The sequence below is a fragment of the Mytilus trossulus genome, chromosome 13, assembly GCF_036588685.1.
Source record: "Mytilus trossulus isolate FHL-02 chromosome 13, PNRI_Mtr1.1.1.hap1, whole genome shotgun sequence".
Classification (NCBI taxonomy): domain Eukaryota; kingdom Metazoa; phylum Mollusca; class Bivalvia; order Mytilida; family Mytilidae; genus Mytilus; species Mytilus trossulus.
In genome coordinates this window covers 45,649,273-45,674,788 of record NC_086385.1, presented here as the reverse complement: position 1 = coordinate 45,674,788, position 25,516 = coordinate 45,649,273, and the positions used below count along the sequence as shown (strand labels likewise).

The 25,516-nt window shown below is 32.8% G+C and overlaps 1 protein-coding gene across 2 annotated transcripts; it reads right to left on the bottom strand.

Moving 5' to 3' along the window:
* Positions 1 to 1,467: 1,467 nt before the first annotated feature.
* On the bottom strand, positions 1,468 to 25,516 carry LOC134694779 (neuronal acetylcholine receptor subunit beta-3-like). 2 transcript variants are annotated; one of them, XM_063555830.1, is made up of 7 exons: positions 25,086 to 25,516; positions 13,285 to 13,390; positions 9,968 to 10,119; positions 7,672 to 7,716; positions 6,266 to 6,381; positions 3,296 to 3,828; positions 1,468 to 1,949 (listed from the first exon to the last, which is right to left on the bottom strand). In XM_063555830.1, the coding sequence occupies exons 2-7, from the start codon at positions 13,325 to 13,327 to the stop codon at positions 1,573 to 1,575; spliced, it is 1,266 nt and encodes a 421-aa protein (XP_063411900.1). In that variant the 5' UTR covers positions 13,328 to 13,390; positions 25,086 to 25,516; the 3' UTR covers positions 1,468 to 1,572. The 2 variants fall into 2 exon arrangements, with proteins under 2 accessions (XP_063411900.1, XP_063411902.1); XM_063555832.1 differs by lacking the exon at positions 25,086 to 25,516 and adding an exon at positions 13,517 to 13,607.

Below are 25,516 nucleotides of genomic sequence, written 5' to 3'. Positions count from 1 at the left end.
TTTCTTATTCGTCAAAATTTAGATTTTTTTTCAAATATTGGAATCCATGTGTTATAGGCAGTTGTAAATTATGGATATTTCTTTGCCTAGCTTTTACACAAAAGTGAAATAAATCGGTGCTTGCAAAAATATAACAATACTTTTTTTCAAAATTTTAAAATGTAATTTCTCTTATCAACAGTGTATCATAGTCTGTTATATCTGTAACACGTTGACATTGTGGTTGAATGTAGTTTCTGCAGAATTTTGGGTATGGTGGTATCTTAGGTTTTCTAAAACATATCATTGTGCGAGCGGAACCTTCGAATATAAGTTCCTGTCCTCGCTTGCTTTTTTGTGTCGTTTTATAAAGAATTTTACCCAAAAAAATATTTTTATTTTATTTTTCTGTCTGAGAAGGATAGAAAACATTTGTATGCAAGAGATAATCATTATCAATGAAAATACAAAATTACAAAAACATAAACTGACATAGTTATTAAGAATCACAGATATCATTGCATCACAAAACCCCGATAGGGTACCAGACAAATGCATACAAGGTACCAGTATATCACAATTGAATTGAAAGTTTTGTGTGTATTAATCAAAATTAACACAAATGACGAATGTTCCAACTTCTGTTGTTTAAATGAGTTTTAGTTTTTTTTAGTCTTAAATGAGTTATCGAACACATGTTTGTTCGAACGAAACAGTACAATTTTGATACGACTTTTTCTACTTTTTCAGATGGTTCGGTTGGTCTTCATGGCATACAGTCTGTTGTACCTATATTTACCTTGGTGATTCTTCCTAGAATAATGATATAGGGCATACATGTGATAAAATTACTGATACTCCTGTTAACAGATATTCAAATGAAGTAACATATTTTGTGATGTGGCGGCTTCAATAGATGTTAAACAGTGTGAAGAAGGCTATTGAAATGTAATAATGAACATCAATTTAATTGCCGTCGTACATTATTGTTATTATTGTTCAAATTTCTTTAATTTCAACAAAGATGGATTCTAAAAGAACTAGCTGCATTTAGTGAGCAATACATTCTAATATTTGTTACTACAGCACTGTAATTTTTCCACATACTTAAACTTTATGCGATAAAATCACCAATTTTAGGTAAATTCATATTTATCTAGGACTAAGATTGATTAGTCAAAGACTTTCCCGAAGGTAAAATGTAAATAAAGACATTTTTAAATGCACATTGTTGTTCCTTTTTTGAGAGTGTTTTCTTTTCTGTGTACTGTCTGATTTTGTATCATGGCTTGATATACAATATAATTTGTTTTCCATCGGCATTCAAAATGTGCTGCCATTCATTTGATATAATAATTATATCTACCAACGCCAATGGGTTCTATTATTTGATTTTCACAAGTTACAGTACGATTTTTAATAACATTTAAACTATTTACTAGACATAATATTTATGTAACTACAATAACAGCCAGTGCATCCTTAGTTTTAGCGATATTTTTATATATCACACTCTCATGTTACAAGAAATGAAATACGCATTCGTGAAGATCAAAGATTTTTTTTATAAAATATCGAAAATGTACAGTATGATTACTTGATATAATATCCAATCACTAATGTCATAAACAATATAAATGTCATAAAACAAATGATAAGTAAATACAATCTCAAGAAAAATCCATCTAATATTTGACTAATATCTTTCCATGTCAAGGAATCTAATTCCCCAGAATGCTTTTCCGTGGTTTCCGGTATACTTTCTTTAGCTTCCCCATATGGTTGCACTTTTCGTCCACACAAACATGAATTATCTTTCCAACATGCAAATTTAGCCAAGCAGCTAGTCGACATCCTCATAAGCCATTTGGGAACTGGGACGTTTTCGTCTTTATGATGACAATCTAATACATATATAGTTATGATGACGGACAGCACACCTAAAGCTAGGACAAACAGTAAGTAAATAGCTGAAATAGAAATTCACTATGAAATTATCTACATGTATGGTGACAATTCAATACATTTCATAGTTACGACTACTCACGGCGAATAAATAGAACGTCAAATAACAAGACACTCGTCTTAGAAAAAAAATCTATATAACTTTAACTTAAGGTAGATCATAGGTTTATATTTCCGTACACAGAATTTTCTCATACTTTGCCAAAATGAAGATTTAACTATGCTTTTTTCGAAAATATACTAAAAAGTAAACTGTATGGGTAACCGTGCTATTTTGCAAGCTACGCGTTGTTCAAAATTGCCTAAATTTGCCTAAATTGTTCATGAAAAAAAAGAGAAATCTATGACAAAATTTAAAATAAAATATGAGAAGATAGGTTTTATAATATATTTTAAGGAATATATAAACAAACATGGTGTCACCGAACTTGTTTTCTTGCTACAAGTGCGAATTTGAAATTTTCCAATCAGTCCAGTGTAATTTATTTACTAAAAGAGTTATCTTCCCTTAAATGGCTAATTAAAAAAATAATTCTGAAAACACAAATATTTGGTATTTCTTTAAACATTTTAAATTGTGCAAAAAATCACGATAATTTCTTTAAATAAATTGTTTAACCAATAAATTGCAAAACTATCTCTAAATTGGCAGATCTTGGCAAAGAATTGGATACTGCGATTGTGCAATCCAAGATGGAAGTATACCATCAATCTACCTTGATATTCCACAAGGTACTTAACTTGCATCTCTAAAAAATGTCACCCGGTCGCAAACTTTCGTTATATTTTAATTGCACTGTTGTCAACCCCACAAAAACTTGGTATGCCATAAATTTAAATTGATTTATCTACAAAATGTTCTATAAACCGCTTAACTTTATTGTCAGAATCATTCGTAGTAGGCCTCTCTGAGTTTGTCAACTGTATAATTGTACTAACCAACAACTGATTGGAAATATTAAGCTCGTAAATACCTAATTAGTTAATAGCTTGAGTAAAAAATTAAACGTACATTTCTTCTAACTTCGTGTTTCTCAATTTGAAGGATGATCGCGACTCTGTTTATAAACAACAAGCGTTTTGCATAATTGCTATAAATTGATATTATATAGAAAATTGAAATGAAAAAGAAACAAAAAATGTAGGTCCGTCCTTTTTGTTTAGATATTGGCATTTGAAAATTATGTGGGAAATGATTCTCTCTATGGTTTTTCTTATCTTTACCATTGCCGTCCATTTCTTTGAATAACACTACAAAAACACTATATCAAATAGTGATGGTATTAGAAACTTATAACAATGCATTGTTACACGTTATTATTTTTATATGTTTATTCACTAGCATACTTACTTAAAACAGATGTAGAACTTGAGGAGGACGGCATGTTGTCAGATATAATAGTGAGATAGACAGCGTATGCTAGTAGCACAGTTAGAGAATATCCTATCCTCTCTCCCGAATCTGGAGGAAGTTTGAATACCATAGAACTCAGGAACGCTAACAGAACCATTGGAATCAGAGAATTCAACACGTGGAACACTGGTCTACGTTTGAACGTTAATGTGAACGTTATTTCTGGTGTAGAAGAACCTTCTCTAGAATTTGAAGTCGTAAAGGCTGAAAATCCTTGGTATGTCCATTCTCCATTCTCCTTGTAGTATTCCAAACGAACAGCTTCCTGCGCAACATATAGTGCTATCTCTATTGACGTATAACCCCACGTGGTAATAATCACATCACATGATTGGGTATCAAAAGGATAATATGTCACATCTGTCTCACAGTGTGTTTTGTAGATTCCAGAGGGTGTCCAAATGACAGAGCCACTCGATTGAACTTTCATCAGGACATTATCGTCACTCACTATCGAAATATCGCTCACGCTACAAAGATGCACAAAATATAGATATTTGACTTTATATAATGAGACTAAATGCCAAGGCAAGCAAAGGGAGTACTTTGAAATAGTTTTCCCTTTTTGATTACAATACAGAATGCGACCAAAAACCCAGTTTTCATTTGCTTGATAATCACGGGCGAAATATGAAACTGGAACTGCTTTCCCTCCTTAGCGCCCGAGTTAACCGCCAATATTTAGTGGTGCTCTGTCTTTTATGGTTATCTAGAACAATATTTTGTTATTATATTTCCTGTTTCATTATGATCTTGGTGAGGTCATGATAATGCAAGTCAATTCAATTGTATGAATATCATAAATTTTTGCCTTTTACCCTCTAATGGATCTACTTTGAGATGACTAAATTTGTATAATGCATAACATATTTGAGAAAATGATAACTGATCCTTGCAGAGCATCTTAGGAATACACAATAAGGTATTGTATCATTGCATAGCATCTTACGTATACCATCTTACATATTCGGAATAAGATAATATAGCAAAGAGGAGCAGCTTACGTATTCGGAATAAGATAATGTATCTAATAATATGTAAAGCTTCTTACGTATTCGGAATAAGATCAAGTATCAATGTAAAGCATCTTACGTATTTGGAATAAGATCAAGTAATAATGTAGAGCATCTTATGTATTCGGAATAAGATCAAGTAATAATGTAGTGCATCTTACGTATTCGGAATAAGATCAAGTAATAATGTAGAGCATCTTACGTATTCGGAATAAGATCAAGTATCAATGCAAATATGTTATGTATTCGAATATTAAATATGAAGTATTATTACGTATATGTATTCGGAATAAGATGATGTATCAATGTAAAGCACCTTACGTATTCGGAATAAGATGATGTATCAATGTAAAGCACCTTCCGTATTCGGAAAACAGATCTAGCATCTTACGTTATCAGAATGAGATAATGTATCAATGTAGAGCATCTTATTCGGAATAAGATCAAGTAATAATGTAGAGCATTTTATGTAATCGGAATAAGATCAAATAATAATGTAGTGCATCTTACGTATTCGGAATAAGATCAAGTAATAATGTAGAGCATCTGACGTATTCGGAATAAGATCAAGTATCAAAGCAACCATGTTCTGTATTTGGATATTCAATGTGAAGTATATTACGTTATATTAATGTATTCGGAAGAAGATGATGTATCAATGTAAAGCACTTTACGTATTCGGAATAAGATCTAGCATCTTACGTATTTTGGAATTAGATAATGTATCAATGTAGAGCATCTTACGTATTCGGAATAAGATCAAGTAATAATGTAGAGCATCTTACGTATTCGAAATAAGATAATGTAATTATGTAATATAATTTTATCAAAACAATATTTGTATCAATACCAATTTAACAAAAAAAAAACAACAAAATAAAAAAACAAGATAATATACTAAGTTAATCCAATATACACAAAACCATACGTGATAAATTAATAATATTACAACATTCAATATCCATGTAACAATAAGACGACTGTCCTCAGTTCTAATGACCTTTCAATAAAGGAGCCAATAATTCTAACATGTCTAAAGGAAGCGGAGTTTAATATATAAAATATTTTTTTTATTATCAGGTAATTGAATAAAATGTTCCTCATCTAATTGTATATCATTATTTAAATTTTGTCTGATTTTTTCGTTTAATGGAGGATAAAATCAAATTCATCTTCGATGACTTTGCAGGTTTTACACAGTCTTTGTTCTTGCGGTAATTTAATGTAACGACCATTTTCTTTTTCAAGACCATGGTCACTTATACGAAGTTTATTGAAAACATTTCTAAAATAATCATCAAACAGTTGTAAGTAAAAATATGCTTCAAGTGAAGGTTTTAAGTTTTTATACAGGAAAAGTTTGCTAATTTCGTCATTTTTTTCTATTTTACCTTTATATAAATCTTTATAACACTCATTTATTGTACTTTTAATTTCTGATTTTGTAAAACATCTTACATATTCGGAGAAAAATAATGTATCCATGCATGTAGAGCACCTAATTTATTTGGAATGAGATAATTAAGTATCAGTTTTATAACGCACGTGAGAAGTCTCATGATGATTATTTCTTGACTGCAGTCTACCCCCTGGACTTCTTTCATGGGGAATCTTGTTTTCATTTAATGAGTATGAGACTTCATTAAATATAAGTTTCAATAACTTAAATAGAAAAGAAAATTTAAATTACGAAAAAAAGAACTTGCACGTTTTATATATGAGAGGTGCACTTTCACAGGGGTAATACGTTTACTTTGAAACAAACGTGAACAACGAGTTTCAACTTTTCAACAATGAAAACTATCGATTGAACGTCGAGCATTCTTTAAAATATAATCTGAGTTAGTCTTAGAAACATCAAAACTTTTTTCAAACAATGAACATATTGACTTACGAATTTTCAATTATAAGAGCCGGTCGCCATATATATTCTTCGTTACTGTAAATAGCCGGTATATTTGTATTATAGGTGGCATCTTGTGACCAGTCTAACCTCTGATCATCCCAAAACTGTAATGAAAATGGAGTACATAGAGACTTGATAAGGTTATGAATGTATTATTTATTTTAAACTGAGTTTTACTGTATGCATTGCTGATGCTTACTCTAGTACATTGGTTAGAGGTACAGGGAAGGATTGAGATCTAACAGAAGATGATTGATCCCGCCGCACTTTTCCACCTGTCAAAAGTCAGGAGCCTCTGCCCTTTTTAGTCTTGTATGTTTTTTTTTAAAGGAGTAGGTCCGGTAAGAGCCCTTTTTGGCCCCAAAATATAGCAGTTTTACAAAAAATGGTTAAAATGTAAACTTTTAGTTTTTAATTGGATAGTAGAATGGTTCTGCTACATAAATATTGGCTGTTTTTGACAATACAATGCACATATATTGAGTACTAGCACCATTAAGTCATGCTAAATTACTGAAATCTTCACAATTTCAGCATTTTAGTTAAATTTTAGACGGTTTCCGTGTAAAACGAAAGTGGCCGCATTCGTGTTCATCCAAAATATTGAAATGGAAGTTGTATTTGATGATAATACATAACATATATAAAGATTTAGGATGAACACGGATGCGGCCACTTTCATTTTTGACAAAAACTATCAGAAAAGTGACATTTTTTCGCATATTTGGTAGATTTTTCTTATTTTAGCTTAAATCGGATCGTTTTTAATGACTAAAAGAGTTAAATTTCACAAACAATAATTGAATCAAATGAAATAGACACTTAAGTGAATAAAAAGTGGTCAAAATCTTTCGTCAGATGAAACTAAAATTTGAGGCCAAAATCGGTCCTTACCGGACCTACTCCTTTTAGGTTATTTGGGAATTTAGTGTGACGTTTATTACATTTTGTTAATGGGGACAAATGAATCCCGCCTCCGGGTGCGGGATTTTTTTGATATGTCGTAGAACCTTTGATGGCCGTCGGATGTTTGCTGATCTCTGGTTGGATTGTCGTCTCTCTGACACATTCCACATTACTTTTCTATTCACAATGTTATCTTATTAAATAACATAAAAATGTATCAAATTGAGGAATTTGACCAAGTGGTAGATATTTTTCTGATTGCACGGTCACTGTAACAAGCCAAGAACATGACAATTAATCGGTAAATGTCCCAAAGATATTGGCAGAAGATATACATGTATGTCTAACGTCGAGCTGACAAATTATACGATTGTCCAATACAAGGCAGATTGTAGACTTATTTCCGAACTCGGGCAGATAATAGATATTATCCGATATCTGGCAGATTGGACGGGCACTTATTTCGAGCACCTGTATTTCTGTCTTACCATTGTCAGATATCCAGCTATTGACATCGACTGGTCACTTATACTCTGAAATGTAAAAAGATTGTGTATTATGTATAAACTTACAGTAACTTTATTTAGATGAAAAACAGAATAAACAGAGATGCATTTTAACTTTTTTTTATGCACAATCACTTCATTTCATTCCCATTCAAATACTATCAATTCGTGGAAGTAGATATATAAACATGTATATATAAACAAGTATAAATTGAAAACTACGTTCAAACCGATATATATATATAACTCTCATTTGATTTGCAAATCTACAAATATTCGACGTTATGTTAAGTTTGTAAGTCTGTGACATTTACATGAAATAAACTTTGAAACTTGTATCTAATCCTAAAAATTTTCATTTCATATGTCGGAGTTTTTTCATTCAATTTCGACTTTCTTAGACTCTCAGTATTCAATTCATGTATATCGTGTATGGATCATATATCACAGCGAAATCGAACAGTCCGTCAGTGATAGAAGCTTTGGAGCGATATCTCTATAGTATGCAAAAACAGGCTAGCGATATCTGTATAGTATGCACATACAGGCTAGCGATATCTGTAAAGTATGCAAATACAGGCTCGCGATATCTGTATAGTATGCAATCACAGGCTAGCGATATCTGTATAGTATGCAAATACAGTCTAGCGATATCTGTATAGTATGCAAATACAGGCTAGCGATATCTGTATAGTATGCAATTACAGGCTATCGATATATGTATAGTATGCAAATACAGTCTAGCGATATCTGTATAGTATGCAAATACAGGCTAGCGATATCTGTATAGTATGCAAATACAGGCTAGAGATATCTGTATAGTATGCAAATACAGGTTAGCGATATCTGAAGTGTATAGTATGCAAATACAGCCTTGCGATATCTGAAGTGTATAGTGTTCAAGTAGAGTCTTGCGATATCTGAAGTGTATAGTGTGCAAATACAGTCTAGCGATATCTGTATAATGTGCAAATACAGGCTAGTGATATATGTATAGTATGCAAATATAGGCTAGCGATATCTGTATAGTATGCAAATAAAATCTAGCGATATCTGTATAGTATGCAAATACAGGTTAGCGATATCTGAAGTGTATAGTATGCAAATACAGTCTTGCGATATCTGAAGTGTATAGTGTGCAAATACAGTCTTACGATATCTGAAGTGTATAGTGTGCAAATACAGTCTAGCGATATCTGTATAATGTGCAAATACAGGCTAGTGATATATGTATAGTATGCAAATATAGGCTACCGATATCTGTATAGTATGCAAATACAAGCTAGCGATATCTGTATAGTATACAAATACAGGCTAGCGATATTTGTATAGTATGCAAATACAGGCTATAGCGATATCTGTAAAGAATACAAATATAGGCAAGCGATATCTAAAGTGTATAGTATGCATGTACAGTCTAGCGATATATGTATATTATGCAAATACAGGCTACTGATATCTGTATAGTATGCAAATACAGGCTAGCGATATCTGTATAGTATGCAAATACAGTCTAGCGATATCTGTATAGTATGCACATACAGACTATAGTTATATCTGTATAGTATGCAAATACAGGCTAGCGATATCTGAAGTGTATAGTATGCAAATACAGGATAGCGATATCTTTATAGTTTGCAAATACAGGCTAGTGATATCTGTATATTATGCAAATACATATATCTAGCGATATGTTGGTTTGTTAATATAATGTTTATGGTTCGAAACTTATCCCTACAGATCCATAAAAGATTTTATTCACCCTCTTAATATCTAAGATATTTGTCCTCTATATTGGTTATCTCCCTAGTGAAGTGTAAATATCGAGTATTCTAATTATTTATAAAGATATCAGAATATCTAGTAGTTAAGAAAAATAGACAATAACTAGTTGGTGTCTGTAAGTATGAGCTGTAGTTGTACGAGGCTAAGAAACAGGTGGTAATACGAGCTTCAGCGACTCATTACTCCTGTTCCGAGCCGGGTAAAAAGACACCTGATATTTGATGACAGAAACAATTGTTTATCTTAATTCTGGAATTCAATTTGTACATTTTCCCATCCCAATCGTGAAAAACGTATTTGAATGAAATTGACATGACTTAAACGCGGACCGCAATGAGGACCCAAAATTGAACAGTAGTTTGACAAAACCCTGTGCTCGCAACAGAAGTAGGATACAAGGACCCTACATGTCTTTTATACGTTTAAAGCTTCGTTTTGTCTGTAAATCTGTATTAATATGGTAGAAGATAAAGAACAATTAGTGTGAACTTACCAACGAATTAAGTGTAATAATATTAAGCGCCACAGTTACATTTACTTGAGCTAAAGGTCTGACAAAAAGATTGTAGGTTGTTCCGATACCAAGGGACGTTCTCAAATTATCTTCCAATGCATAACTGTAGGCTGGTTCGACATTTTTAATAGCTACAAATAGACAATAGTATATAGCAGCAATAATATGATATCTGCAAACTACAAACGAAATATGTACATTGTACGACATTAGCACTAGTCTGTGCTTAGAGAGAGATCCGTAGGGTTTTACATCACAACATCAAGAGATCATGGAAATGAAAGGAAAGACGAAGACGACAAATTTACAGAATAATCTTATATCTTCCATAGTACTTGTTATGTGCAAATGATAAATAAGCCTGTAACTGTGCTTGGAGAGGAGTCGGATATCTATTGTAAAGTCCCACGTCGATCCGGCCCAAGTCGATCCGTCCCACGTCGATCCGGCCCCACGTCGATCCGGCCCCAACAAAAATATTTTTATAAGGAACAAATATAAAGATATATATAAATTCTAATTAATAAACGTGTATGATTTTCACAAAAAATAGAAAATATAATAGAAAACCACCATCTTATAATAGAAAAGCACCTTCGTATAATAAAAAAGCACCATCGTATAATAGAAAAGCACCTTCGTATAATAGAAAAGCACCTTCGTATAATAGAAAACCACCATCGTATAAAAGAAAAGCAATACAAAAGACACATAAGACAGCTATGGCGTTCCATAATAAATACTTAACAATACATATAGCTTAGGCTGAATAGTGTCTCCCTAGTTGACAGATTTCTTTTCTGGGATCGTTCAAATGTTTTTCACATACATTTATCATATTTCCGGCTCGACGGCACATTCTTGTTTTTCTAAAGTAGTTTGCATGCCTGAACCAATAGTTCCCACAGGAACTCTATCAGCAAGAGCAAAATCATCACTTGCAAAGAAGTTCCGGCAATACTCAACTAAGACTAACGGCTTCATATACAGGTTTTTATTTCTCAAGAACAGAGACGTACGCCATTAAATTCTTAACCAGCAACAGTAGCTGAGGATCCGTCCTTGCTATGATTGGTTCACGTAAGATGACCCCTTCTCTATTTTTTTCTGTTTCTTTCTTTATCATATCATACCATACATACCTTTCATAATTGCTTTGTATATATGTTCGGTTTTATAAGTTACTCAGTTTTTTTTAAACCACCGGAAATGTTCAGTATTATACATTACAGATGTGTATTTAGATGATATGTAGATGTACAGAACATCTTATCGTCATGAGTTATGATTCTTTTTTTTAAATCGGTGGAACTTGCATAGATTGTTTTTTTTTTTTGGTCAAAGATTTCTCTTGAGATCAATTGCGTATCGGTTATATTTTCTCTATATAAAAAGAAGATGTGGTATGATTGCCAATGAGACAACTATCCACAAAAGACCAAATTGACACAGACATTAACAACTATAGGTCACCGTACGGCCTTCAACAATGAGCAAAGCCCATACCGCATAGTCAGATATAAAAGGCCCAGATAAGACAATGTAAAACAATTCAAACGAGAAAACTAACGGCCTTATTTATGTAAAAAAATAAACGAAAAACAAATATGAAACACATAAACAAACGACAACCACTGAATTTACAGACTCCTGACTTGGGACAGGCACATACATTAATAATGTGGCGGGGTTAAACATGTTAGCAGGATCCCAACCCCTTTACATTTCATAAAACCTCTCCTTTTCTCGCTTATATATTCTAATCAGATACTTGTTATGAACTTTCAACAGTATTTTTCTAAAACTCACGATCAGTGCATACAATAATCATTCATTTAAATGGAAAAATTATTTTGTTTAAAAGTACAATCTTAAATACTTTTTTTCAATTCATACATGTCATATGTTTAAAACCTGTAATAATTATCTCTTTAAATCGTGAGGAACAAAATAGAGCGTGAAATGATTTTTATGGCAAAGATTTGAAATCGTTGAAAATAGTTTATTGATAGAAAATAACATTTAACTAAACTTATGTGAAGAAGACTAATCTATTAAAAGTAAATGATTACTTGACATTTAAAATTATCTTCAGAAATTAAGAGAAAATAATTTCTCAGATGTACAAACTTTGTATTGTGAATTCAGAATGTGTGTATACTTTATACATATCTTATGTTTCAATAGTTGTTCCAACAATAATTCGAGTAGTTAATTAACTAATACAACAAAAACACCTAGTAAATAGAATGGGGTTTGCTTATTGTTCAAAGCTGCACGATGACCTATCGTTTGTTTATGTAATATATACGTCGTGTTTCTCGTTTCTCGTTTTGTTTATATAGATTAGACCGTTGGTTTTCCCGTTTGAATGGTTTTACACTAGTAATTTTGGGGCCCTTTATAGCTTGTTGTTCGGTGTGAGCCAAGGCTCCGTGTTGAAGACCGTACTTTAACCTATAATGGTTTAATTTTTAAATTGTTATTTGGATGGAGAGTTGTCTCATTGGCACTCACACCACATCTTCCTATATCTATGGTTGTTAATCTTTACGTTATTTGTTATATGGCGGAGAGTTGTCTCATTGGCTATCATACCACAGCTCCCTCCTTATATTTATATCAATGGTATAGGTTGTTCATTGTTGAAGGCCAAACGATGACATGCTAACTTATACGTCATTTGGTTTCTCATGGAGAGTTGTCTCATTAGTAATCATATTCTAATTTATGTAATAAGCAACAGGCCTTGAATTTGAATTTCTGGACTCACATCGGACAATTATAAATGCAAACTATATGATTTGCTGCATCAGGGGCGGATCCAGCTATTTTTAAAAAGGAGGGGGTCCCAACTCAGTACAATAAAGGGGAGGGTCTTACTATCTGTACAAATTTAAATGCATTGATCGTTAAAAAAGGGGGGTTCCAACCCCCGGAACCATCCCCTGGATCCACCACTGTGCATGATTTTATGATTATTCGATATTGTCAGCATCGCAATGTATACTATGTAAATAATGTAACCAGAGAGTAAAGAAACGATACAGTGTTAACATAATAATGACACGATCCCGTAAACATCGCGATGCTGCCAATATCGATATATCACTGTTCAGTTGACATACTTCCAACAAAAGTTTGGAGAATGGAAGATACATTTTATCTCGTTAGAAAAAAATTATAATTTTATAAAATTCACGGCACATAAATTTATAACATAAACATAAAAATAAAAAAAAGTATAAGAGGGATAAAAAGTACATGTTTCAAGAGGTAATTTGTTGATCACTTACCTGTTGTTAAAAGTAGAATTGGTATTACTACATGTACAAGCATTGTTAGTCTTCCTTTGTTCTTCTTTCATTTATCAATGCCAAAGTCTCCACCTTTAATGTTGTCCTAGAGAAAAAAGTTCATTAAAATCATATAACAAATTAAAAATAAAAATACTTTCTTTTGATAATAAAATCCGTTTTAGTTCGATGTCGGTTGAGGGGATCTTTAATTAAGTTTCCTTTTACTAACCCTCTTCATTCAAATTTTAAAAAGATCGTGTCTTTTAAAACTATTTTTGAATGAAAATCGTCCTACATAAAGTAACTGTTTACATTGAAATGGTTTATATATATAGTAGGCAACATAAGTATCGATACGCAAGTTTGAACTCTATAATTTATTATAAAATATAATATATAGGAAACAACGTTTACTGTCAAATTTTCTAATGAAAAAGATTTTTTTGATTTATAATTAAAAAACCCCTGACCAAATTGAAAAGTAAGTAAATATCGTGTAATTAAAGAGGGGGGCAATAGGGGGTCCGTTAACATGTTAACAACACCTCCATTTTGGCAAAAACAGTTAAAAACACATTTCAAATGCTGATAACAGTTAACACCTACTTTAATCAACCCTTTTTTCCAAAATCAAAACAAAAGCTATAAAAAGGGGGAAATATACACCTTTAATGTGTTCAGAACCACTGTAGAAATTGGCAGAAATGTCAAGCTCTTAAAGAATCTTTAATAAAGCTGTTCAAGTTTTAGATAACAGCAAACTTGGGTAATCGTGCGATGTAGGAAAGTGAGACAGACAGATGGACAGAGTGATTACAACCAATTTTAAAGCTTAAACATCTTTTAAATTCTGAATCTGAGCTTTTGACAGAAGCTGGTGACTTTAAATGTATAAAGCAATCTTTAGAATTTTGAAAATGAGGTCCATGTTCATCAAAGGTTACATTTCCATTTTAACTATGTTTTTATGTTTATATTTGTAGTTCTTCACTTTCTGTGTTATATAATATGTTTTATATTTGTGTTTACTTGACCCATATGGGTGTATTTGCAAATAGAATTATCATTAACTAAACATGTAGGAACTATATGGCATGGTGTAGTGGTTAGTGCATTGGACTACTAACACAAAGGTTCCTGGTTCGATTTCCGTTCCGGGATGAAAATTTCAGGGAATGAATGTTCGGCTCTCCCTTGACATCCTTTGCGAGCATGTTCTTGAAGAAACGATGATAGTCTGTCTGAAGGGGACGATAAATGACCGATCCGTGTTAAGAGAGAGACATATCTCTTGCAAGTTAAAGACACACTTGTAGATTTCGAAAAAGAGCAGGCTAATGCCTCTACATGGCAGTACTCACACTTGCAAAGTGGAAAGGAATGTATATAAGTTGCAAAACCTGTTTCCCAATCCACTATAAATAAATATGTTTAAACTATAGAGCGTGACCATTATTTTTTATGGCGGGGGCCCTGATAATATATGGTTGCATCTCGGTGTAATTATACGACGCATAGCTTACATGCTTTTATGAAAAGGAATTGAAAAATTGTAAATCAATAAACCAATGTATGAGACGCCTCTTCCATCTCCAAGTCCCAAGAACTCTGAGCTGATATAGGAAAAGCCTTTGGCCAATATTTACACTTTAGAAGTCTAAGACTAACAAATTTAGCATCAATTTGAGAAAACCTCATTTTTCAGCCTCTTCTACCAGGCCACATTTTTCACAATTTCATTCAGTTTTTGAAAACTCTATTCAGATTCTCCTGGTTAACGTAACTTATCAAACATTCTATATCATCTTAATTGTTTTTATTTTGGGACTGACCAGGATTTTAGCTTGGCCAGAAGTGGTCATTCCTATTAACGTAAGGATTAATTATGAATCGGAGGCAGAAATAAACTTCTGGTATAGTCTTGTATTTTTTTTAATATTAATTTTTGTTCATTTATATGTTTCAGAGTTTATTTTGATGTTCATTTTATAGGAACTAGTACACTTTTTTTGTCCCGGAAAGACCATTGAACTTGGTCACTTTGGAGTCATCTTCAATCCGCCTCCTGGTGCAGGATTTCTCGCTGTGTTGGAGACTCATTTTATTTTTGCTGCTTTCTACTCTTTGGTCGGGTTGTTGTTTACTTAACACATTCCCTATTTCCATTCTTAATTTTATCAAGGATGTGCTATAGTTAAAGATCTCCAAAGACAGCTACATATATGTTGTTTGTGTTACTCCTTTAAGGAAGCACCGTAAAGAAAGAGATGGACAGAAAATTTAATGTGAATCAGATATTAACGTGTGAATATTTAAATTTCTTGTAAATTACAGTTAAGATCAGTTCACAGAGAAAAATATCCAACAGGGAACACTGAAAGTATCAAGTAGTAGATAACAGGGATCCTATTTTCAAAAGAACAGTTAACAACAGTGTAAAGTTTAACAAAACAGATAACAGACACTGGGTTGAAACAGTTAACAGTAAAATTTTATCTCAAATAACAGTTAACAACACCTTGAAAAAGGCCAAAACAGGTTAACATAAAAAGGTATTTTTCGGAAAATAAGTAAAAAAATCAGCACTTCTAAATCAAAGATGAGAAAAAAGAATTAGTATTCAAATAGATGCAAAGGCATTAAAAATTGTAAGCATAGTATGTTCAAGTTAAAAATTTCAAGTTCTAATATAGATTTTTAATATTTTTGGTGAAAATACAAAATTACAAAAAATACAATAAAAAAATTCGCGCATTTGCCTCCAATCAATGGTTTTGATAAAAATATTATTATAACACTGTAAATATTAGACGAGTTTTGCAAATTTTTACCCTGGTACAAATAAAATGGAAAATACATTGCCTTTTATCGTCCCTTTTGTGGACTGGTAAAAAATATATCTATTTATGTTTAAGTTGTTAATCTTTTTGAAATACCAAATAAAAACTTATAAAAGTTGAGCTCTTATTTAGGTATAAATTCGGTGACTGTTTTCAGATGAAATATATTAAATTTGCTAATAATAATACATGTAAAGAGATAGCAATTTGACAGCAAAACGTTAACTTGCTTGATCCGAAAAACAAATCCGTTTCCAAAAAATAAAAAAAATCCGCGTGACAAAGATAAGGTGTTAAAATAACTAGTCTATTTAATATTTTAAAACAAACTATTTACATTGGATGTATGTCATATAAGTAACAAATGATTTCAAACTACAGTATTTAAAAACAACTTAATTGTGAAGAGTATTAAAAGTAAAATGTTGTAACGTTTGAATAGTTGCGTGTGTAAATATTGTGTTACGTGTATTTAGATTAAATGTTAAACAATAAGTGTGTATATTGAAGGCGTATTAGTAATGGAGTTAAAAGACACAGACAACAAATAACAAAAGAATAATGTAAATTGTCTGTTTACGGATTTGACCGTCACGTTTTAGTGCGGTGACAGAAGTGTAAAAAGTCGTCTAGATCGTGAGTTTAATCTCACCGAATAACACACGGCTAAAATTGTCTTAATTTAAAGACAAATATGTGTTCTTTCTTTTTTGCCCTGTCGTCATAATTTCGTATGGTCACATTTTTCTAAAAAGTCGTTTTAAAATGGCTAGTAGTATATTGGAGAGTTTCAACCCCCCTTTTTCAAAATGAAAAAAATGTGTATGTTTGCTTTCATTTAATTGAAATAGTTTTTTTCTGAAGCTATTTTCATATATCAAAATATTCTATTCAGTATTTTATTTTCTTCTAATCTATAAAATTTGCTAAGTTTGGACTGTTTAAAATTGAAGTAATTTTAATTGCAAATTCAGACACAAACTTTAGTTTCTTCTTTAAAGTAGTAATACAAATTATCCCATAATATTGTAAGCATATAGTACTTCATAAAACTAATAACTGATAAAAAATTTGGAACCTAAATATGAAAAAAACCTTATGAAAAAGAATGAAGTAAAAAACTTCAATTTCAACACGGAACTTAATCACTTGCCTTCCGTCACATTTTGTGTATTAGTCAATAATTTGATATATGAATTACTACCTTTTTCGCTATAATATACAAATATTTTCAACTGAGTACACTAATATATGGCACATACTTTGTTTGTATATGTTTATATTCTATGTTTTTTGTTATAAAACATCAAATATACTACTTTAGAAAAGTTTCTCTTCCGTCTTTTAAACTTCAAGCACTCTGTTTTCTGGTAGCATTACAAAATATTTGCTAAAAACGAAAAAAAAAATAAAAAAATTTATTTTAATTTTATTTTGGCTATTTACAAAGATTCAATGGTGAAAAACATTCCTCATGACACAGTTACTTGATAAATATAGATCTTTTTTTCTACTGATTCTTATCTAAAATATTCTACTTGTAAAATGCAGTCTAAACTAAGGCAGCAACCATTTGATTTTCTGGGGGGGCTATGGGTTTTTTTTTTGGACAATTTTTTTTTGGCGACAAGTCGAAAACAATTTTTTTCTTTCAATTTTAGCATTACATATAGTGGCAGCTGAGGGTGAATCAAACAATATTTTTTTTCTCAGAATCAAAAACAAATTATTTTTTTCTCTAAAAACTGGAAACAATTTTTTTATTCCAAAAAAAAACCATAGCCCCCCCCCCCCCCCCCCCCCCCCACCCCCAGAAAATCAAATGGTTGCTGCCTAATTGATTTCTATAGAAACTTAATTGTAAAACAACTTCAACAAGTTCAAGGAAAATCTAACATAATATTTAGTAGCAAAATAAGACAGGCACTCGTCTCAGAAAGAAAAAAATCCTACATACCTGTGTTATAGAAGGTATATAGGAAAAAAATATTCTGAGACGAGTGCCTGTGCAAAATAACTATTTGAGATACCATATCAACTGCTTGTCAATTGAAAACTGACCTCAAACTCTCAATGTCAACTGTAATAGACACAAATAACGGACAGATATTTAATTCCGCTGCAAGTATACTTAGAAAAGACTTCGAAACTCCACAAATTTCCACAGAAGAATATCAAACTCCAGATGAATTGTCTCTTCCTTCTTCAATTCAGTCAATGCCTTCGTATTTATTGCAATTCATTTTATGGTTACCCGATGATACTGCAGACAGCCAAGTCTATTTTCAGGAAATAGCACCAGAGAAATTGCGTAAATGCTTGGCAATTGTTGAGTCAATCGTTTATGTGGCCATTTTTTTTTTACTCCTTTTCATTTAGGATTGGCTTTACAAATGTACCATGAGTTTGGTTCAAAACACCTTGTTGAAACATTGAATGCCAATGGATTTTATGCTTCTTAAAGTAAATTGCGACCCTATCTAATAAGTATTGCCAACCATGAAATTGAGCGAATTCAAGATAGTGTGTACGTCTCGTATAATGTTTCCCCAGCATCTTTGCAGACAAGCATATGGATATCATCACACCTTCCTAAACCCCCTTTTAGATCTCCGTTAAATCTTGGATGAATTGATTGAAATGTGTAGATATATTAAAATATGTCTTGTGACGGTTGAAGAAAGGGAAGATAATGGAAATCACGCTTGATTTGATATATAGCTTGTTGCACGGGAACACACTGTCCCAGGTTAGGGAAGGGTTAGCGCGCCTTTAAAAAAAAGTTGGACCCCACAACATTATGTATGTGTCTGTCTCAAGTCACGAGACTGTAATGAAGTGATTGTCTTTTGTTTCTATATACTATATTTGTTTGTTTCTTATTTATTTTGTACATTAATCAGGCCGTTAGATTTTTCGTTTGTTTGACATTTTTCATTTCGGAAATTGAAGATTTGCAGTATGAATTTTACTCATTGTTTAAGCCCGTACGGGACCTATAATTGTTAATTTATGTCTCAGTAGGTCTCATTTGGAGAGTAGTCTTATTTGCAATCATATCACATCTTCTTTTTTTTATATGGAATACTTTTGAAGTTTGTGGTACGTTCCAAGGAAAAAAAGGGGGTATAGGAACAAAACCTATAATGTAATAGATATTAATCAGAATAAAATACACAACAACAGATAATTCTATGGAAGCAGTAATAAATGTGAAAAAAACAAAAGCAACGAGTAGTCTTTAAAAAAACCTGAAGTATCTGCAAATTCAATTTGCGGTCATATTTGACTGTAGTGTTCTATTTCTTTGGTTTGATACCTCGCCCAATATGAGTTTAAAAAATAATTTTAAAGTATTGTCCTGCATGACACTTGAATTTTTACCTGAAATTGAAATTTTTTATAAGGTTAAGGTGCTCTAAACATTTTATAGGTTGAAAAGTTGATTTTTAAAGTTTTGTTTATAAAACGTCGTTTTAGGATTTTTTTGGATAAAAAAAATCTTAATGATTCAGGTTAATGTATAATAACAAACATTACTAAAGCCAAACCAGTATCGTTTATATTAAGGTAGAGTTTAGAAATAATAAAAAAATGTCAAAATTGAAACCCTCCCAAATTTTCACAGCATTTTACATATGACCTTTGACCTCAATGAAAAAAAAAAGTGACCATATCAAGTCCTGACGACAGACATATTGTTGTAGTACAAGGTTTTTTCTTTCCAATGATATATTATATAGGTGTGTGTTCGGTTGGGAGATTAAATTTAAAAAAGGTCCGCCTTCAGTCACCGCATTATTTAGCGTTTTATAATTTTACAGATTGACCGACATGTAGGATTTTCTTAAGTTCCTTGCATTATATTTTTTTGTTGATATTGCTTAACCCGGCATGGACGATGTGTCTAAGTTAAAAATAGATCTGTTAACACTGATTTTCTTACCCCATACTAAAATTGAGTATGGAACTTGGGAATGTGTCAAAGCGACAACAACCCAACCATAGAGCAGACAACAGCCGAAAGCCACCAATGGGTCTTCAATGTAGCGAGAAACTCTCTCACACGGAGGCGTCCTTTAACTGGCCCAAAAACAAATATGTATACTAGTTCAGTGATAATGAACTGCCTTAATTGATTCGGTAAAAAAAATAAAAGGATCGAAACTTAATATAAACTAGAGCACAACCGCGAATAACCGCGTAGTCTCTATATATATTTTCATCCTTCGTAAAGCTTCCTATTTTTAAGATTATTCCGAACGGACGGATTTTTTTTCATGCTTATAGATTAGTATTATGATTGGATTTCTTAACTTTTAAAATGGTTTTATGTATACATAATCTAGATTTTCAGTATTTGTACTGTCACTTGACAAAGCTAATTATAAGGTGCACAGTTTTCTTATCTTTCAAAAACTTTCTGAATCAATCCGACCTGGGTTTCTTACTACAACCGGACAAGTCAATGGATGAATTTAAAAGTGTCAATCCATTTTTTTCATTTTTGGTATTATCATGAAGGTCAAACAAATACAAATGGAAGTGTTTAACGACCTTGACTGACTATACAGCCATCGCCCGGTCGGCTCGGTGCCCAAAGGCGATTGATGAGCGTTTAAATATTCTCTGCCGTGGGCCAGGAACAGGTAGTAGAGGACGCCATTTTGGAGGTCGCCATTTTGGTTTTGGTGAGTAGATTTTGGTTTGTTGACTATTTTTCATCTCATTTCTTCACAGCGGCTGCTTTCAGGGCCAGTTTGGTCATCTTGGCAGCCCGCTTACCTCGATGATGGAGTACTGGCAGATGATCGTTGACGTAGTATTATAGATGACAGGAAGTGTTATTAGGACCAAAGCCGCGAGGCAGTGAAATGAAGGGCAATCACCCAACACCTAGGATACAGCCCTCGAACGTTAATCGGCATAACACTCCCCCATGATACAATGGGTTTCGGAGTGCATGTTAACGCGGGTACGCCTACTACTACTTCTACTGTACGACTTGGATTGGTTTCTGTCATCTAAAGTAGTAAGTCGTTGATCATCTAACTGTAAACCCTCATCGAAGAAAGCGGGTAAAGGAGAGCTGTCCCAGCACGTCCGTTCAGCTGTAATGACTGAGACGTGTCATGAAGGTCCATTTTTAGACTTTTATAGGAAGACTTTACATGTAAAATACCTCTTTTTTATAATGCAACTGAAGCAATTGAAAAATTATACTAATATGTATAAAACAATTTTATTCCAACTTATAAGTTTGGATGTTATAATTGCATCTTTGTCTCTTCTGCAACATGTGGTTTTAATTAAAGTAAAATGAAATTAAAATCACAAAAATACTACGAGAAAAATTCAAGACAGATTGTCCTAATCAAATGGACAAATCAAAAGCTCAAACTTATCAAATAAATGGACAACAATTGTCATCCTCCTGACTTTTTTAAAGTAACAAATGTTGGATTAAACCTGGTTTGTTTTATAGCTAGCTAAATCTCTCACTTGTATGACAATCGCATACAATTCCATTATATTGACAAAGATTCATATTGCACATCGATAATCTACAACATGTACCAGTAATTTAAAATTAAGGTATATAATGTGATAGCACAGATTACCGAGTTATTTGCTGGTCTGGTAAATCTAGAAGTACCATTTTTTTTTATAAAATATTTCATATTTTGCATGTATAAATAACAAATCTTATTTATTCTCCTGAAATTGGTCTGCTTCTAACACTATCACATTCTAGGAAAACCATTCCAAGATCAAAACCAGGTTTAATCTACCATTTCATACATGAGGAAATGCTTGTAAAGGTCGGGAGTATGACAGTTGTGTTCAATTCGTTTGATGTGTTTAAACTTTTGATTTTGTCATTTGAGAATGGAATGTTCGTTTTGAATTTTCCCTGAAACTTGGTATTTTTATTTACTCGCTTTTGATTTCAACATGTGATAAGGAATTTTCCGTTTAAAAATATCGGTAATTTTGTTAAGTTGATTTCCTCAGATTGTACTTAGAATTAAATGATTGCTTTCAGTTCTTAAGTTTCTTAAATCATACTAGTTGCTGCCCTTCATTAGTTTTCTAAGAACAGAGTAATTGTTATCCTTTCTCAAGGCTCTTAGAACAAAATAGTTGCTTCCCTTCCTTAAGAAACTGAGTACACACTGGTTGCTTTCCTTCCTCAATTACTTAGATCAAATTGGTTGTTCACACTGTTTAAGCTACTAATATCAAACTGGTTGCCATCTTTTCTGAAGTGAATGAGAAACAACTGGTTGATTCCCTTCCATACGTTGCCGAGAACGTATGGTATCTTTCCTTCTTTAATTTGCTGATAACAAACTGGTTGTTTTATTTCTTCAGTAACTAAGAACAAACTAGTTATTTTCCTTCTTAAGCAACTTGGAACAAACTGGTTAACTTTTCATTATTTAAGTTACTAAGTACACACTGGTTTCTTTTCTTCCTAAATTACTTAGACCAAATTGGTTACTCATATTATTTAAGCTACTGTTACCAAACCAGTCGCTTTACTTTTTAAAATTACAGAGAACAAACTGGTTGCTGTCCTTTCTTATTGAACTTAGAACAAAACTGATTGATTTCATTTCTCAAGTTACAGAAAACAAACTTGTTATATTCCTTTCTGAAATAACTGAGAACAAAAGAGGGACGGAAGATACCAAAGGGATAGTCAAACTCATAAATATAAAACAAACCGACAACGCCATGGCTAAAAATGAAAAAGACAAACAGAAAAACAATAGTACACATGACACAACATAGAAAACTAAAGAATAAACAACACGAACCCCTCCAAAAACTAGGGGTGATTTCAGATGCTCCGGAAGGGTAAGCAGATCCTGTTCCACATGTGGCACCTGTCGTGTTGCTTATGTGATTACAAATCCGGTAAATAGTCTAATTCGGTAGGTCACATTCATGAAAGGAAAGGGGATTGTAGTTACGACGTAAGGAACATATCCGATATCATTTGTGAAATGGTTATTCCATAACGGTCAACCAACTCGTGATGGCGTCCGTAAAATTTACGAAGGGATGATTTCAACTTCACCATTTGGAACTCTTGGTTTGATAGCTTCCTTGTAAGCAGCAACACTCTATCAAGAAAATCATGATAGGAAATGCAAGCACGGGAATATCGTATCAATTGGGAGATATATACCCCGTATGCAGGTGCTGCTGGAATGTTGCTACTTAGAAATGGAAAGTTCACAATTGGAAAGCTGAAATCATCTCTGCTTGCTTTCTTTTCTTAAGTAACTGAGTACACACTGTTATTTCCTTCCTTAATTACGTAGAACAAATTAGTTGCTCACATTGTTTCAGCTACTGATATCAAACTAGTTGCTATCAATTCTTAAGTAACTGAGAAACAACTGGTTGCTTTTCATTGTTTAGCTACTGAGAAAAACAGAATTGCTTTTCTTTTGTATGCTCCTTAAAACTTTCTTTTCTTAAGTTACTAGTACTTAGGACAAGAGAGTTTGCGTACCCTGCTTAAGCTCACCAAGACAAAGTGGTTGATTTCGTTTTTGTTACTGAGGACAACGTGGTTACTTGTTTTGGTTACATTACTAAGGGAAAACGAGTTGCTTTCCTTTCTAAAGTTACTCAAAATATTCTGGTTGTTTTCCTTTTTAATTGAATAAGAACACACTGATTCCTTTACCTTGCTTAAATTCATCAGAACAAACTAGTTGCATACCTTGCTGAAGTTAGTTAAAACAAACTAGTTGCCTACCTTGCTGAAGTTAGTTAAAACAAACTAGTTGCCTACCTTGCTGAAGTTAATCAGAACAAACTGGTTGCCTACCTTGCTAAAATAATTCAGAACAAACTGGTTGCTTACCTTGCTGAAATAATTCCGAACAAACTGGTTGCCTACCTTGCTGAAATAATTCAGAACAAACTGGTTGCATACCTTGCTGAAATAATTCAGAACAAACTGGTTGCCTACCTTGTTGAAATAATTCAGAACAAACTGGTTGCCTACCTTGCTGAAATAATTAAGAAAAACTGGTTGCCTACCTTGCTGAAATAATTCAGAACAAACTGGTTGCCTACCTTGCTAAAATAATTCAGAACAAACTGTTTGCCTACCTTCCAGAAATAATTCAGAACAAACTGGTTGCCTACCTTCCTGAAATAATTCAGAACAAACTGGTTGCCTACTTTGCTGAAATAATTCAGAACAAACTAATTGCATACCTTGCTACAGTTAATCAGAACAAACTTGTTGCCTACCTTCCTGAAGTTAATCAGAACAAACTGGTTGCCTACCTTGCTGAAATTAATCAAAACAAACTGGTTGCCTAGCTACCTTGCTGAAGTTAATCAGAACAAACTAACTGCCTACCTTAGAACAAACTGGTTGCCTTCCTTGCTGAAGTTAATCAGAACAAACTGGTTGCCTACCATGCTGAAGTTAATCAGAACAAACTGGTTGCCTACCTTGCTGAAGTTAATCAGAACAAACAGGTTGCCTACCTTGCTGAAGTTAATCAGAACAAAATGGTTGCCTACCTTGCTGAAATTAATCAGAACAAACTGGTTGCCTACCTTGCTGAAGTTAGTCAGAACAAACTGGTTGCCTACCTTGCTGAAGTTTGTCAGAACAAACTGGTTGCCTACCTTGCTAAAGTTTGTCAGAACAGATTGGTTGCCAACCTTGCTGAAATAATTCAGAACAAACTGGTTGCCTACCTTGCTGAAATTAATCAGAACAAACTGGTTGCCTACCTTGCTGAAGTTAGTCAGAACAAACTTATTGTCTACCTTGCTGAAGTTGATCAGAACAAACTTATTGCCTACCTTGCTGAAGTTAATCAGAACCAACTGATTGCCAGCTTCCTTGCTGAAGTTAACCAGATCAAACTGGTTGCCTACCTTACTGAAGTTTATCAGAACAAACTAATTGCTTACCTTACTTCAGTTGCTGACCACAAACTTGTTGATTCCCTTGCTTACGTTTCAGCAAATTCCAAAAGTCTTAAAACATGTGATGAGTTAACTACAAAATGTGTCAAAATTATAAAACGGACTATATAAAGGCGATCATGATATGATATGAATACACAGACCAACGATAAAAATCGTCCATTATGCGCGCTATGATGACGTCGTTTGTCAGATAGAAGGAATCGCCTGTATCCCTGCACGATTTACGTTTATCAAGCATCTTAGTGATCGTCAATATGCAGGATAAAAATAATTTATGTTCCATAGATACTTAATCACAATTCCCCAATGACAGCAGTGATGAGTGATGAATGTCAATTATAAGAAATGCATCGAATTCTAAAGTTGTCTATTATGTAACTTTCCTGAATAAAAAATACGCGTTCTTACTTCTA

What these genes read in the sequence shown, in the direction of transcription:
- LOC134694779 (XM_063555830.1), bottom strand. Translation starts at nt 13,327, where the DNA reads ATGCTTGTACATGTAGTAATACCAATTCTACTTTTAACAACAG. An exon ending in GCTCTTATAATTGAAAATTC is followed by an intron (nt 3,829 to 6,265) that starts GTAAGTCAATAT and finishes GCATCTTTGTAG; the next exon opens with CGTGAGCGATATTTCGATAG. An exon ending in AAGTTCTACATCTGTTTTAA is followed by an intron (nt 1,950 to 3,295) that starts GTAAGTATGCTA and finishes TTTCTATTTCAG; the next exon opens with CTATTTACTTACTGTTTGTC.